We start from the raw sequence: 17,686 nt of genomic DNA, 5'->3' as shown, positions 1-17,686 counted from the left end.
GCCCTTCTAGTCCATGCCGACGCTTAAACTCACCTAGTCCCACTGACCCGCACTCAGCCCATAACCCACCATTCCTTTCCTATCCATATACCTATCCAATTTTACTTTAAATTACAATACCGAACCTGCCTCTACCACTTCTACTGGAAGCTCATTCCACACAGCTACCACTCTCTGAGTAAAGAAATTTCCCCTCGTGTTACCCTTAAATTTTTGCCCCCTATCTCTCAAATCATGTCCTCTTGTTTGAATCTCCCCTACTCTCAGCGGAAAAAGCCCATCCATGTCAACTTGATCTATCTCACTCATTATTTTAAATACCTCTATCAAGTCCCCCCTCAACCTTCTACACTCCAAAGAGTAAAGATCTAACTTGTTCAACCTTTCCCTGTAACTTAGGTGCTGAATCCCAGGTAACATTCTAGTAAATCTTCTCTGTACTCTATTTTGTTGACATCTTTCCTATAATTCGGTGACCAGGACTGTACACAACACTCCAAATTTGGCCTTACCAATGCCTTGTACAATTTTAACATTATATTTCAACTCCTATACTCAATGCACTGATTTATAAAGGCCAGCATACCAAAATCTTTCTTCACCATCCTATCCACGTGAGATTCCACCTTCAGGGAATGATGCATCATTATTCCTAGATCACTCTGTTCTACTGAGGACTTCAAAGCCCTACCATTTACCATGTATATCCTATTTGAATTATTCCTACCAAAACGTAGCACCTCACACTCATCAGCATTAAAGTCCATCTGCCATCATTCAGCCCACTCTTCTAAATGGCCTAAATCTCTCTGCAAGTTTTGAAAACCTACTTCATTATCCACAACGCCTCCTACCTGAGTATCATCTGCACACTTACTAATCCAATTTATAATGATCATTCAGATCATTAATGTATATGACAAACAACATTGGACCCAATACAGATCCCTGAGGCACACCACTAGTCACCAGCCTCCAACCTGACAAACAGTTATCCACCACTACTCTCTGGCATCTCCCATCTAGCCACTGTTGAATCCATTTTACTACTTCAATATTATTACCTAACAATTGAACCTTCCTAACTAACCTTCCGTGCGGAACCTTGCCTGATGTCTGATGGAATTCTTTGAAGGCATTCTTTGAAGAAATAACAAGCAGTTTAGACAAAGGAAAATTAGTGTATATCATGTACTTGGATTTTCAGGCGGCCTTTGACAAGGTGTCACACATGAAGCTGCTTAACAAGCTACAAGCTCATGATACTAACATGGATAGAGCATTGACTGATTGGCAGGAAGCAGGGAGCCTTTTCTGGGTGACTTTTCTGGTGGTTGCTGGTGACTTGTGTTGGGATAATTTCTTTTTATGTTATATGTCAATAATTTGGATGACAGAATTGATAGCTTTGTGGCCAAGTTTGTGACGATACAAAGATAGGGGAAGGGGCAGGTAGTGTTAAGGAGGTAGAGAGGCTGAGAAGGACCCGTGCAGATTAGGAGAATAGGCTAAGAAGTAGCAGATGGAAAACAGTGTCAGGTAGCATATGGTCATGAACTTTGGTGGAAGAAATAAAAGAATAGACTATTGTCTAAATGGAGAGAAGATTTAGAAATCATTAATGCAAAGGGACTTGGGAGTCCTTGTGCAGGATTTCTTAATTTGCAGTTTGTCAGTGGTGAGGAAGGCAAATATTAGCATTCATTTCAAGAGGACTAGAATATAAAAGCAAGGATGTAATATTGAAGCTTTATAAGGCATTGGTGATGCTTCACTTGGAGTATTATGAGCAGTTTTGGGCCCTTTATCTAAGAAAGCATGTGCTGACGTAAAAAGAGTTCAAAGGAGGTTTGATGGGTCTGGACCTGTACTCACTGGAATTCAGAATAATGAGGTAAGATCTTATTGAAACCTATTGAATGTTGAAAGGCCTCAATAGACTGGATGTGAAGAGGTTTCCTATGGTGGGAAAGTCTAGGACTAGAGGGCACGGGCTCAGATATACCATTAGAACAGAAATGAGGAGGAATTTCTATAGCCAGAGAGTGGTGAATCTGTGGAATTTGTTGCCACAGGTGGCCGAGGAGGCCAAGTCATTGGGTACGTTTAAGGGAGAAGTTGATAGATTCTTGACTAGTCAGGGCATGAAGGGTTACAGGGAGAAGGCAGAAGATTGGGCATGAGAGGGAAATGGATCAGCCAAGATGAAATGGCAGAGAAGATCGATGGGCAAAATTGCCTATTTCTGCTCCTATAATTATGGTCACCCATGCACAGACAGAGTGTTAGTAGTTAGGCCATTTGATGAAGATTTTTGCATTTGTTATTCAAATTTGCTAAAAAAAAAGTTTAAACTGTTTAATTTGGGAGGTTGCATTTCTTTTCTGTTCAAGAACTTTACCTCTGAACTCTCCCTATTAGTGACTCCTTCATCTACATTCACCAAAGTCCTTGAACTTATTGCATGATTTTGAATTCTATGGCTATTTCTCTTATTTCTCAAAATTGCTTGATCTTCAACAACCTTCCTCAAAGTTACAAATTATATTCTTTGAGACAACAGTGGTAATGCATTGACCTTTATCGTGCTTCTCATTACGTTTTTAACCTCTGTGTTTGAACACACCTTGTGAAACACTCCAGTGATACCTAATTATCTGAGTGAAGCCAGAATACATTAGGTAAAAATTTATTTTTCCACATGCATTATACATGGGTCATCTCCTGGATGTGGGCCTAAGTAGACAGCTACCTGTCACTACCAAAGCCAATGTACCTTTAAACTCTAACATCATCTTTGTTTTCAGGCTTATTACCTATTATCCAGTCTTCAGTAAGTCTTTAATTTCTTTCGTTCTTTGGAAGACAAATTCTCATCTTCACTCTTGGAAAAGAACTCCTCTCCTATAGCACAGTATATTCAGTATGCAGCACACTATATCCAGCCTTTAAATGCTATACACCTCTGAATATTTTTCATTATAAAGTTCATCAACTTCAAACTTTTATTTATAGTGTTTTGACCCTGCTGGTTCCTGTCATACAATTGCACATTGAGATACGTGAGGCAAAGGCACATATGTGAAGTCAGATCCAAGGCCTGTCAGGAATTTGTTGAGGAAATAAATGGTTTAGCTTCACTAATATTATTCAAAATTATCTTCTGACCACCAGTTGTACTGTGCTCTCCATTGTGCTTTTTTTTGGCCCTAATCAAAGCCGGTCATGCTCTTTGCACCTTATGCCTAAATCTGTTGCTACATTATACTTCCCAACTTTTCTATCTACATTTGACTATTTAAAACTATTTTCTGTTTCAGAGTTATATTTCTCTGACTTGCCAATTTATAGATTGAATAATTGTTCTGAATTTTTTGAGATGTAGTTGTCTTTTAAGTTTCATTTTGACACCCAGTGCTGAGTTGTTGAAGTTCTTTTTAGTTTCTAATGAACTACTGCAAAAGAAGAAGGTAAATATACACTTGAAATGAGTGCAAAGTTGACAGATCATGCCTTCTCTATGCTCCTTTGAGTCAGATCTAAATTTGGCTATTGTCTTTATGCTGTTGGCTATTGAGTTGTAGCAGTCTGTCCCTCCAGCTTTCTGGTTAGGCATGGTGGGAAATTGAATGGCTTTTACATCTTGCAGGTCAGCTTTCAAGACAGTGGATGTAACTGTTGAGCAGATTGGTATTGGGTTGTGGGGTGAGTTTATAGATCAGCTAACACGAGGAAATCTGCAGATGCTGGAAATTCAAACAACAACACACACAAAATGCTGGTAGAACACAGCAGGCTAGGCATTATCTATAGGGAGAAGCGCTGTCGACATTTCGGGCCGAGACCCTTAGTCAGGACTAACCGAAAGGAAAGGTAGTAAGAGATTTGAAAGTAGTGGGGGGAGGGGGGGAAATGCAAAATGATAGGAGAAGATCGGAGGGGGTGGGATGAAGCTAAGAGCTGGAAAGGTGATTGGCAAAAGTGATACAGAGCTGGAGAAGGGAAAGAATCATGGGACGGGAGGCCTAGGGAGAAAGAAAGGGGGGGGAGAGCACCAGAGGGAGATGGAGAACAGGCAAACAACTAAATACGTCAGGGATGGGTTAAGATGGGGAAGAAGGGCATTAACAGAAGTTAGAGAAGTCAATGTTCATGCCTTCAGGTTGGAGGCTACCCAGCCGGTATATAAGGTGTTGTTCCTCCAACCTGAGTTTGGATTCATTTTGACAATAGAGGAGGCCATGGATAGACATATCAGAATGGGAATGGGCCGTGGAATTAAAATGTGTGGCCACTGGGAGATCCTGCTTTTTCTGGCAGACCGATCGTAGGTGTTCCATGAAACGGTCTCCCAGTCTGTGTCGGGTCTCACCGATATATAAAAGGTCACACCGGGAGCACCGGACCCAGTATACCACACCAGCCGACTCACAGATGAAGTGTCACCTCACCTGGAAGGACTGTCTGGGGCCCTGAATGGTGGTGAGGGAGGAAGTGTAAGGGCAGGTGTAGCACTTGTTCCGTTTACAAGGATAAGTGCCAGGAGGGAGATCGGTGGGAAGGGATGGGGGGAATGAGTGGACAAGGGAGTCGCGTAGGGAGCGATCCCTGCAAAAAGCAGAAGTGGGGGGGGGGGGGGGGACGGAAAAATGTGTTTGGTAGTGTGATCCCGTTGGAGGTGGCGGAAGTCACGAAGAATTATATGTTGGACCTGGAGGCTGGTGGGGTGGTAAGTAAGGACAAGGGGAACCCTACTATCTCCCTCCTGGCACTTATCCTTGTAAACGGAACAAGTGCTACACCTGCCCTTACACTTCCTCCCTCACCACCATTCAGGGCCACAGACAGACCTTCCAGGTGAGGTGACACTTCATCTGTGAGTCGGCTGGTGTGGTATACTGCGTCCGGTGCTCCCGGTGTGGCCTTTTATATATTGGTGAGACCCGACGCAGACTGGGAGACCGTTTCGTGGAACACCTACGCTTGGTCCACCAGAAAAAGCAGGATCTCCCAGTGGCCACACATTTTAATTCCACATCCCATACCCATTCTGATATGTCTATCCATGGCCTCCTCTACTGTCAAAATGAATCCAAACTCAGTTTGGAGGAACAACACCTTATATACCGGCTGGGTAGCCTCCAACCTGATGGCATGAACATTGACTTCTCTAACTTCCGTTAATGCCCCTCCTCCCCTTCTTACCCCATCTCTGACATATTTAGTTGTTTGTCTGTTCTCCATCTCCCTCTGGTGCTCCCCCACCTCCTTTCTTTCTCCTGAGGCCTCCCGTCCCATGATCCTTTCCCTTCTCCAGCTCTGTATCACTTTTGCCAATCACCTTTCCAGCTCTTAGTTTCATCCCACCCCCTCTGGTCTTCTCTTATCATTTCGCATTTCCCCCCTCCCCCAATACTTTCAAATCTCTTACTATTTTTCCTTTCGGTTAGCCCTGACAAAGGGTCTCGGCCCGAAACGTCGACAGTGCTTCTCCCTATAGATGCTGCCTAGCCTGCTGTGTTCTACCAGCATGTTGTGTGTGTTGTTGTTTATAGATCAGCTTTTAGTTGCAGAAAACTAAAACTGACAATTTCCTGGCCTCCTTTTGAAGAGTTTCTTGTTGACTATTGATGAGGCCACTGAAGACTTAGTAAAAATAGATCTACTGCATCTTCTGGAATTCATCCCATATATAGCTTTTTATATAGATCATGGAAAGAATTAGAATTTTGATTTGGATATTTGAGGAATCTCATATGTCCTGACCTGTTATGGCACTTTGAATCCAAATCTGGCATGGCAAAATGTAAGGCAACATTCAGACATTATATGCACAAAGCAAACATCACTCAGTATTCTGTCTATATAGAAATCATATATATGTATGTTATCTGAATGAGAAGAATTTCTGTGCTGTTGAAGATGAAAATGGCTTGAAGATGGGGGAAGTAACTTCTTTTTTTCGGATAAATGCTTGTCATTTTCAAAAGAAGAAATGATTAATTTACATAGTTTTGAAAAAGGGATTAATGTAGAGACTTTTGCTTAATTTTCAGAAGAAATGTTTAATCGGCAGTATATAGTTAGAGGCCCAATAAATGATTTGGACAAAATAATGCTTGAAATACAGAAAATAGAATAGTTCTGAAATAAAATATTCAAATAAAATGTGCATATGATTAAGTAACATATTACAGCAAACTATAGAATAATTAATGTTTTGTCATTTTAGTGAAGAGTCCCATATGACATTTTGACATTTTTTTTAAGTGCTGATTGAACCATTGTGCATACAAATTATCTGAGGCTTCCAGAATTGGACTGTTTAAAAAAATCTGATCAATGTATAATAAAAGGGGAGATATGATATTAGCAAAAATAATAATTATTGTCAGTGTCACCTTATTGAACCAAATATTTATTTTTTTTAGTGTTGTTGCCTATGAGGATGTCAACATAAATGACTATTATACCATCAGTCAGGATGGTGTTCTGCACATGAGAAGTGAGGGTATTGACTTTATAGATCTGGACCGTTGGGAACAAGAATATTTGTATCATAAAAAACTTACAAAGATACCAGTCTTTGCACGTTTTCGCAAATGGAAGGCCTTTACTGTGTGGCAAAAAAACGTACGTTCAAAAAAAATCAACAGCTGCCGCAGAACATTGCAAGAAAACCTTTTCATTGTGAACCCAGTGAGTATTACATTTTTAATGCAAGTTAATTTACCAATCATATGCTTTCCTAAGCTTTTGTATCTTCTTAAATGTAGATTGTAATGCTTTCTACTTCACATTTTATGTAACTATTTCACAGGTAAGTACTTCAGAGGACATTTCTCTGCAGAAGCTTTTTTATGTGCACCTTAGCAAATGCCATTTAGATATCCAAAATGGTAATATCCCTAACTCTCCTTAAGCTATCCTGCTAGTTACCTCCTCAGAGATCTCTAATTTGTTAACTCTTCTTAAAAAAAAGCTCAATTGTTAATAGTAGAAGTATTAACCATTTAACCATATAACAATCACAGCATGGAAACAGGCCATCTCGGCCCTCCTAGTCCATGCCAAACTCTTAATCTCACCTAGTCCCACCTACCTGCACTCAGCCCATAACCCTCCACTCCTTTCCTGTCCATGTACCTATCCAATTTTACCTTAAATGACGCAACTGAACTGGCCTCTACTACTTCTACAGGAAGCTCATTCCACACAGCTATCACTCTCTACGTAAAGAAATACCCCCTCGTGTTTCCCTTAAACTTTTGCCCCCTAACTCTCAAATCATGTCCTCTCATTTGAATCTCCCCTACTCTCAATGGAAACAGCCTATTCACATCAACTCTATCTATCCCTCTCAAAATTTTAAATACCTCGATCAAATCCCCCCTCAACCTTCTACGCTCCAATGAATAGAGACCTAACTTGTTCAACCTTTCTCTGTAACTTAAGTGCTGAAACCCAGGTAACATCCTAGTAAATCGTCTCTGCACTCTCTCTAATTTATTGATAGCTTTCCTATAATTCGGTGACCAGAACTGTACACAATATTCCAAATTTGGCCTTACCAATGCCTTGTACAATTTTAACATTACACCCCAACTTCTGTACTCAATGCTCTGATTTATAAAGGCCAGCTTTCCAAAAACCTTCTTCACCACCCTATCTACATGAGACTTCACCTTCAGGGAACTATACACTGTTATTCCTAGATCTCTCTGTTCCACTGCATTCCTCAATGCCCTACCATTTACCCTGTATGTTCTATTTGGATTATTCCTGCCAAAATGTAGAACCTCACACTTCTCAGCATTAAACTCCATCTGCCAACGTTCAGCCCAATCTTCTAACCGGCATAAATCTCCCTGCAAGCTTTGAAAATCCACCTCATTATCCACAACACCTCCTACCTTAGTATCATCGGCATACTTACTAATCCAATTTCCCACCCCATCATCCAGATCATTTATGTATATTACAAACAACATTGGGCCCAAAACAAATCCCTGAGGCACCCCGCTAGTCACCGGCCTCCATCCCGATAAACAATTATCCACCTCTACTCTCTGGCATCTCCCATCTAGCCACTGTTGAATCCATTTTATTACTCCAGCATTAATACCTAACGACTGAACCTTCTTAACTAACCTTCCATGTGGAACTTTGTCAAAGGCCTTGCTGAAGTCCATATAGACTACATCCACTGCCTTACCCTTGTCAACATTCCTTGTAACTTCTTCAAAAAATTCAATAAGGTTTGTCAAACATGACCTTCCACACACAAATCCATGCTGGCTACTCCTAATCAGATCCTGTCTATCCAGATAATTATAAATACTATCTCTAAGAATACTTTCCATTAATTTACCCACCACTGATGTCGAACTGTCAGGTCTATAATTGCTAAGCTTACTTCTAGAACCCTTTTTAAAATGAAATAAGCTTATGAAATAAGCTTATTATGTATTATGAAAGTATTATGAAATAAGCTGCAAGTTATCTGAGAGGAGGTAAATTGGACTTTAGCAGACTATCATCATCAGTGATCTCCAATCCTCCACTGACTTTTTAGCAGCTGAGTTCATGATAATAATCAACTTGTCCACATGCACCCAAATTTGTAATAATTCAGCTCTGTGCCAATCAATTGTAACAGGCATTGGTTATAGAACATAGGACAGTATAGCACAGGAGCAGGTCCTTTATCCCACAATGTTGTGCTGAACTAATTAAATTAGTAATCAAATGCCCAACTAAGCTAAACCTTTCTGCCTATATCTTGAATATATCATTCCATTTCCTGCACATTCATGTGTGTTTTGAAAGTTGCTGTTGTATCTGCTTCCACCACCATTCCAGGCACCCAACACTTTCTGTATAAAAAGCTTGCTCAGCACTTTTCATTGGAACTTACCTGCCCTCATCTTAACTGCCCTTGGATATTAGACATTTCACCCCTGGGAAAAAGTTGCTGGCTGTCCACCATACATATGCCTTTCACAATCTAATAAACCTATATATAATCTTCCCTCAGCCTCTGTCACTCCAGAGAAAACAACCAAAATTGGTCCAACCTCATAGAACATGCCCCTTAATCCAGGCAGCATCCTGGTAAACCTTTTCTGATCTCTCTCCAAAGTCTTGACATCCTTTGTATAATTGGGCAACAATACCCTGATTTAGCCTAACTGGAGTTTTATAAAGATGCAACATTACTTCCTAACTCTGAGTTTTTTTGAGTTTTTTTTTACTCAGAGAGTGTTAGTGTGTGGAATGCACCGCCTGAGTCAGTGGTGGAGGCAGATACACTAGTGAAATTTAAGAGACTACTAGACAGGTATATGGAGGAATTTAAGTTGGAGGTTATATGGGAGGCAGGATTTAAGGGTCGACACAACATTGTGGGCTGAAGGGCCTGTACTGTGTTGTACTATTCTATGTTCTTTAACTCAGTTACTTGACTAATAAAAGTAAGCACACCATATTCCTTCTTTACCACCCTATCAACCCATGTAGCTACTTTCACTGAGCTATGGACTTGGTGAGCTATCCCTCTGCAGCACATTTTGAGAGTCCTGATGAAGGGTCTCGGCCCAAAGCATTGATCATTTACTCCCCTTCCATAGATGCTGCCTGACTTGCTGAGCTCCTTCAGCATTTTGTGTGTGGTGCTTAAGATTTCCAACATTTGCAGAACCTCTTGTGTTTATCCCCTACATATTAGTACTAGTAAGGGTCTTACCATTAGCAGTGTACTGTTTCTCTATATTTGATTTCTCAAAGTGCAACACTTTACAAATGCCCAGGTTAAGCTCCATCTGCCATCTCTCTGTCCATAGCTGCAATTGACCTATAAACTTTGCCAGTTTCTATGTTATCTATAATTTCACCAATCGTTGTATCCTCTGGAAAATTACTAATCTACTCATACTCATCTATGTTTCCATCCATGTCATTTATATTTATCACAAACAGCAGAGTTCCTATTACAGATTTGTATAGAACACCACTTGCCACAGATGTCCAATCAATGTCTATCCTCTGTCTTTTATGGCCAAACCAATTCTGATGCCAAACAGTTACTTCATCATGGATTCCATGCATTTTAATCTTTTGAGTGAGCCTCCCATAAGGGATTTTGTCAAATGCCTTAATAAAATCCAACATCCATAACTATACCCTCATCAAGCACCTTGTCACCCCCTTGAACAACTCAATCAAGTTAATAAGACATGACTTGCACAAGTTTCTGGCTGCCCCTAATTTAGGCTAAAATTTTCCAAATGTTTATAAAAAAAACTTCAGAATCTTCTCTAGTAACTTCCTGACCACTAACATGAGACTCACCAGTTTAAACATATCAAAATTATCTCTATTGCCCTTCTGGAATAATGAAATGTTAGTTACTTGTCAGTCCTCTGAAACCTTGCCTGTGGCTAGAGAGAACATTAATCAAGGCCTCAGCAATCTCATATTTTGCATCTCTCAATTATCTGTGTATATCTCATCAGGCACAGGCACTTATTCACCTCTTTGTTCTTCAACACTACCTTATTTATTATCCTGAAATGCTCTAGCAAATTAGCAAGTGCCACTTTCATCTGATCCCCGTATCCTTAGTCTTGGCAAAGTAACTTCATTTAAGACCTCATCCACACCCTCTTCCTTGAAGCACCAGCCTGCCAGTTATTGTCTCGCTTTTGATCCGATATACTGAATGCCGTAGGATTCTCTTTAATCCCACCTGCCAAGGACTTTTCATGGCTCCTCCATGAGTGTGGTAGTACACTGTCAATGAAATACAATGGTGCTGATAGTAGAATTACTTCTTCACATCACCATTGCCTTGGGTTCAGCCATGTCCTCTGGTGCTGTCGGTGTAGAGTTCACACTGGATGCTCCATTTACCTCACACTACAGGCCACTGTAAATTGCCCTTAGGGCAGAATTAATGGGTATGTGGAGAGAATAAGTTGCAAGGAAAATTGGCCAAGGGATGGGATTGCATCATGGCTATTGAATAATCTCCTCTGTCTGAAGAAAATCTGGAACACATGGAAATAAGTACTCAAACTTACTGTGTCAGCAATCTAGACTGGGCTGTGTCCCATGAATAAGGTGTACTCTTTTGCTAGTTTCATAAACCATTTATGTAGGAAATACCACCAACGGCTCAAATTCAGATTTTCTGACTCAATCACTAACTGCGTCCATCTCACATATATGAGAAATTTAGAGCTATATTGGTAACATATTTTAAAGTTTGCTCATTCCATAGTTACACTTGAAAGGAATCAAAGGAGGACCAGGAAGAATAGAAAGAAAAGGAAGGCTTTGCAGAAACCAAGGCTTGCCACTCCCTCTGCTGAGTGGGAGTATAAACTGATATTTTATTTTCAGTGTCAGTAAGTGTGATGACACCTGAAAGAAATGCTGTCAAGCAAATCTATAGAGAGCTGCAAAATTGGTCCCAGTGATCATAAGTACAGTTAAAGAGGATTTGATAATCTGGAAGTCAGATGTTTTTTCAATGGCTGATGCAGGTTACAAATGTTTTCCTGGTATTAGGCATAAATATCGCTTGGAGGTGCAGGATTTCCTACGCATCTGATGCATCCAAACGAACAGCCAAGACTGATACAGTTAGGCGCCAGAAGCATTGCATGAGTTGCCAGTCAGCATTGAACTTAGTGTAGGACTGATTTAAGGACTCCAGCTCTAAATGTTTCCTTGGTGTTTACTCTCAAAGCCTTCCCCATGAATGCAAAGCAGCAAAGGTTTTGGATCAGAGTTTTCCTTCTCCTAGGTGAGTTGCCAATCATGGCTGACAAGCCCTATCTTCCTGAAACGACTGTTTTGAGATAGTATAAACAAGGAAAAACCAGTGGATGAGGTTGGTTGGTTGGTTGGTTGGTGCATTTGAACTTTCATAAGGCTTTTGATGTGACTCCTCATGTGTGCAAATTTAAAGCATGTGGGATTAAGAGTAATGTGCTTCCATGAGTTGAGAATTGGTTACAGACAGAAAAAGAGTAAAAATAAATTGGTTGTTTTCTGGTTTGCTGGCAGAGATCAGTGGTGTGGTGCAGGGATCATTGCTTGGGCCAAGCTATCCACAGTGTATCTCTGTGAGGTGAATGAGAGAACTACACAAATTTTTTGAGTTACATCCAACACTATATGAGTGAAGCAGGGCTGAATCTAACCTGTGAAGAAGATATAAAGAGACTCTAATCTGATTTAGAATAAACAGGGTGAGTGGGCATAATCAATACAACATGGAATAGACACATTGATAAATGTGAGATTTCATTCAGAAACACACAGAAAGGTAAACAGTATTTTGTTTGATTTATAATAGACTAGGAAAGGCACTCGGGTGCCTTTGTATACCATTTTGCTGAAAGCCAGCATTCAGGTGCAGTAAGCTGTTAGGAAAGCAAATGGTGTGTGGGCTTCGTTGCAAGAGGATTTGAGTACAGGAGAAAAATAGCTTTATGTAGCTGTTCAGGGCCTTCGTGATACCCCATCTGAAATATTGTACATAATTTGTTCTCTTAATCTGAGGAAGACCACTCTTGCTGTGGAAAGAAAGCAATGCAGTTTTCTGAAATGGAAAGACAAATGTATGAGATCTGCTTGATTAAGCTTATTTTCACTGGCATTTACAAGAATGAGAAGGGAATTCATAGATACCTAAATGCAGAGAGAATGTTTATGATGGAGATCAGGACTGGGGGTTAGAAGCACAGGATAAAAGGTATGCCATTTAGAACTGAGATAAGGAGAGTTTTCTTTTTCACCTAGTTGGTGATGAACATTTGGAATTCTCTAAGCAGGAGGCAAAGGAAGCCACAATATTAAGTACATTCGAAAAGGAAGTACAGTAAAATAAATTCTCAAATATTTGTATGCCTCTATAAAATCTCCCTTTGTTCTCCTACACTCTTGGGATAAAGTCCTAACCTATACAGACTTCCCCTATAACTCAGGTTCTCATGTCCTGACAAGATCTGGAGTTATATTAAGAAATACATACTGGAATTTATATAGAGATCCTGATTAGTTATTTTTAGGAAATGACAAAATTGTGTTTTGTAGTAAAATGCGTTCCTACTTGAATTTTGGAGATTATAGAAGTCACATCTCCTTTGTGCTGTGAGTTGTGTTGGGACTCCTTAATTTCAGTAGGCAGAATTCACCCAGACTGTTAAGGGTTAAGTTCTCTGTGTATGTTACATGTTACATTGTATGTTATTACGTTTTGGGGGCAGGGCTTTTTTCTTATATACGACCTTGCCATTTGCTGCTGAGTTCGATAAAGTGTCCGCTAGAAGTAATTACACTCATGTCGCTTTTTGTCAACACTCCTACAGTTGTATTTTTTTGACCATCCTCTTCATAGCTCCCAAAATTTTGTTTGGATTTGTACTTATGTACTTCTGCATGTCTTTCTATTTTTAGTGTATAATAAGTCATTGTTGCTGCCTTATTTAATGCTTCTAACCCTACAGAGTACAGTGATAGCTTAGAACAATGAAAGCATTTTCAAATATAAAACTTCATAGAACATAATTGTATTTTGATAATTATGTAAAAGAAAAGGTCTTTTGATAAAATTTACATGTTTCAGTTTAATTATTTATTGAAAATACAGTGGATTCCAGTTAATTGGGATACATCTGGATCAGTACATTTTGGCCCAATTACGTTGCTGCTTCAATAGCTGAAGTTTCATTGAAATAGTTAAGAGTATAAAAAAGATATACTACTATTTAACTAAGAACTAATTGGGACACTATCAATACTACTACAGTACTATGAAACTGTTTATTAGTTCCTAATAGTTGTTTTCAGAGGAATTAATCCAGTGTATGCTGCCTTGTTCTTTTGATTGACTATAAATGAACAAAATCAGCGTAGACATCTAGTGTAGATAATGGATTGCCTTCATGCAATCCTTTTGACAATTGCATCTTCCAAATCTTCATTTTCATTGTAGCATTCAAGATGTTTGTCAAATCTTTCAAATTCTTTGTAGTGCCTAACTTGTTGAAGTGGTGAAATGATTTCATTTTCATTCCTGGCTGTTTCTGCTATCTCCAAGCTTGAATGCTTGAAAATGCTGTGAGCAAAACAGTTCTGAATTGTCTTACTGATTATTTCTCACCAAGTACTAGTGACAAAAATCACTGCTTTTTGAAAAGAAGCACATGTCATTGAAGCTATTTAAATCTGTTCACTTTAAGCACAGTTTAGTGTCCAACAGCTGTGCAAGTGCATATGACTAACACTAGTTAGAAGCTGTTCAGAAATAGTCCCCTGCCTAAATTAAATGGCATTGTGTCCAAAATAAACAAAAGGAATTCCAGCTACTTTCTCAATTACTTCTTGGTTTTTTAACAATTAGCCCAAATAAGTGGCTGCCCCAATTAACCAGAATCCACTGTATATTTATGATTCAGTATGGTTTAATGTCATTTCTAGTACACAAGAGTAAGGGAAACAAATATTTGTTGCTCTGAATCCCTGTGTGGGATCTTTCATTATGCTGGCCCTTTCCAGCACCTTTCTGTATATGTAAAACTCCAAGCAAAACAAAATCTCATTCTGTTTGATTTAACTGTGTGCTTGTAATTCTCAAAACTTGTATTTCTCGTTCATAAAGTCCTTGAGACCCGCACTTCTCAACATCAGAGATATGTGTTATCGCATTAGTGACATGGCTCTCTGTAAAATTAACAAAGGACACATGTATACCCTGGAAGAGTTCAAGTCAATTCAATCTCAACAACTTAGTGAGGTAATGTATAAACATCTGAAATGCTATCTGATGTGCTTTTATATGACTTTTAAAAAGTTTTTGATATGACCACAATTTCCCAGTCATTATTACCTTCTGTGGGCTATGATTAAGAGACATATTAAGAGGCTGAAATGAATTATTTTAAGTCTGTGATAACATTTATTTCATTATATTACGTGGAGTTCAACATTAAGGGAAGGAACAGTTTGAATCATTAGCTAAAAGCCTTTGACAATATCTCATTTGAGGCTCTGGGCCCATGGAATCCAGGGCAAGTCAGCAAATTGGATCAAAGGTTATCCTGGCTTTCTCTACCATCATCCCCTGTCTTTCAATCCAGCACAACTTTGGATCCATTGACTGGATGCCTGTAACTATTGGAGTTCACAGAAATTAGAGTTGGGTCTTTTGCTTTTAATAATCATCATGAGTATAGTTAAGTGCCGTGGCATATGACATGGGTGATCATGGTCTTTAACCATGATTGTTCTTGCCAAATTTTTCTACAGAAGTGACTTGCCATTGCAGCCTTCTGGGCAGTGTCTTACAAAATGTGTGACTCCAGCCATTAACAATACTCTTCAGAGATTGTCTGCCTGGTTGCATAACCAGGATGCGATATGCACCATCTGCTCATAGACCTACTCCCATGGCTTCACATGATCTTGATTGGGGGGCCGGGGTTGCTAAGCAGGTGCTACACCTTACCCAAGGGTGACCTGCAGGCCAGTGGAGGGGACGAGTGCCTTACACATCCTTTGGTAAAGACTTATCTCCACCACACCACCCAATTTTATTATACTCATGAATAATTTGATATAGATGCAAGTACACATTATCACAAAATTTCCAGATAATACTAACATTAGTGGAGTTATTGATAGTATTTAGGGTAGATTTAGGTTACAGGGTAATGGTGATATCATTGTGATGGGAAATAGATGGGTATCAGAAAGAGTTTAATTCTCATAAATAAGGTGATGCATTTTGCGAGTATTAGTCAAGCCAGAATATACACCATGAATGAATAGAGTATACCATTGCCAACAATTCTATGGAGCATTGCGGAACAGAGGTACCTTGATGCGTCTGTTCAAATACCTTTGAAGGATACGGTGCCAGTCGATAACATGATTAGGAATGCATAAGGATGCTGGCCTTCATTTTTCAGTGCGATTGAATATATTCTATAATGTTACAAATTATGGTCACACACTATAGGAAAAATGTAGGTGAGTGGCAGAATCTATGAATAGTTGATGAGAAAATTATGAAAATAAAAATGGGAATACTGAAGGGAGCTGTTAGTCAATTGAACTTAATAGGCAGAAGGGCCTGTTTTCTTCTGTGTCTAGTTTTGATTTTGTGATTTCATGAAATCATTCTCAATGTCCAGTTCAATATTTAAAACAGATCATCTAGCTATCATCACCATGGTGTAAGTAGGACATTACTGTTCTCAAAATGGCTGCCACGTTTCTTACATCTGAAAAATAATTGCCTGCAGCTGTGCTCTTTAAGCTTTCAACTACCTACCCTTTCCTTCTTGGAATTTTGATGTTCTTGCCCCAGTAAAACTTTAGGCCTAGAAGATGAGTGACAGCTGTAAAAGTGTAAAATAAAAATGATATGATATTTGTTTGATGGCCTATCATTGCACAAATCTGTAATGCATGGAAATTGATCCAATATTCCCAAAGATCTTTGTTACAAAAGAAAACATTTAGGTTAGGGGGCATGGTCATAGGTCACGAAGGGAAAAAGATGCTGGAGAGAGAGGCCAATGGAGAGGAAGTGCTGGGAAACAAGTCACAGGGGATCAGGATTTTGTGATTTTTAATAGCCTTGTTACTTGGGATTGATTTAATGTCAGATGCTAGGAGCCGTGCAAACAGATGAATGAGAAGAGGCATGGGTGAATATTTGAGCATATGGGATCACTGATTAGTGAAAGGGTAGGCTGAGGAACTCAACTAACAACTAGAAGTTAGAGTTGTGACATACACTATGCTATGACGCTTCAGATTTTATTATTCTACGTGCTGGAATTCTTGGCCAAAACAATGCTCAATTCACATCCCTTTTCAGTATTAATGCTGGAGGCTTTGTGCATGCTTGTGAAAGCCTACTAGTGCACTGTCTGTTTTGTACAGCATTGGGTGATACAGTCCTTGTTTCTCTGAATACTAATGTGGCAGATACATGAAAATTCAGAAATAAAATTAAACCCTTGACTGTCCTTTGTGGTTGACTTTGTTTGTCAATGATATTGAAATGCACAGGCAAAATTGAAAGGTCATGGTACAAACAGTTTGAATGAAACCAGGTGAATAAAATTTAAGACCCATGTTTGAGAAGTAGTTCGGGCCTTGCCCTGCTTCAATATTGTATTTGTGGCTTTAGTAGTTGACAGATCAATCACAAATGAACTAAATACTTTCTGAAGTGTTATCGCAGAGGTTGTGGTAAAGTGATTGCAGCCTGAAGAATATAAGGAGATTTAGGCTACTGTTATGAACCCTTTTCTCTTTGCTCCTTCTTCTAGCAGCTAAATCTCAAGAGGACTGTTCACTTGGAAGCAGATGTCTAGAAAATACTTATTTAGGCATAAGTTTTTATATGTGCAGAAGCATGTAACGTCTACCAGCAACCCTTGTACTCCATAGAAATTTCAGGCAGCTACAAGGAAGATGCCAGTCAAAATCAGTCAATTGATTGTACTTGGTCATATTGTGGAAGAGCCCTATGAAGCTTTAGCCAATGGCAAACTTTTCCACAGTGGAGAATACATTGCTACATACAAGCCTCAGCTTGTGATCTCTTGCAGTCTCACCTATGATTAGTAGCCAGCTGTGGATAGAGTTATCTTCATCACAT

The 17,686-nt window shown here is 39.4% G+C and overlaps 1 protein-coding gene across 1 annotated transcript in view; it reads left to right on the top strand.

Annotated features, from left to right (window-relative positions):
• dnah6 (dynein, axonemal, heavy chain 6) overlaps positions 1-17,686 on the top strand; it is a 351,317-nt gene that overhangs the window by 23,384 nt on the left and 310,247 nt on the right. The window contains exons 5-6 of the mRNA XM_059974878.1: positions 6,432-6,699; positions 14,672-14,806. Of these exons, the coding sequence (XP_059830861.1) occupies positions 6,432-6,699; positions 14,672-14,806 (403 nt within the window). The remainder of the gene's footprint in view (positions 1-6,431; positions 6,700-14,671; positions 14,807-17,686) is intronic.

This window comes from Hypanus sabinus, chromosome 7, assembly GCF_030144855.1.
Source record: "Hypanus sabinus isolate sHypSab1 chromosome 7, sHypSab1.hap1, whole genome shotgun sequence".
NCBI classification, from domain to species: Eukaryota; Metazoa; Chordata; class Chondrichthyes; order Myliobatiformes; family Dasyatidae; genus Hypanus; species Hypanus sabinus.
The sequence above is the reverse complement of the archived record's forward strand: the minus strand, read 5'-3'. Positions and strand labels throughout refer to the sequence as shown.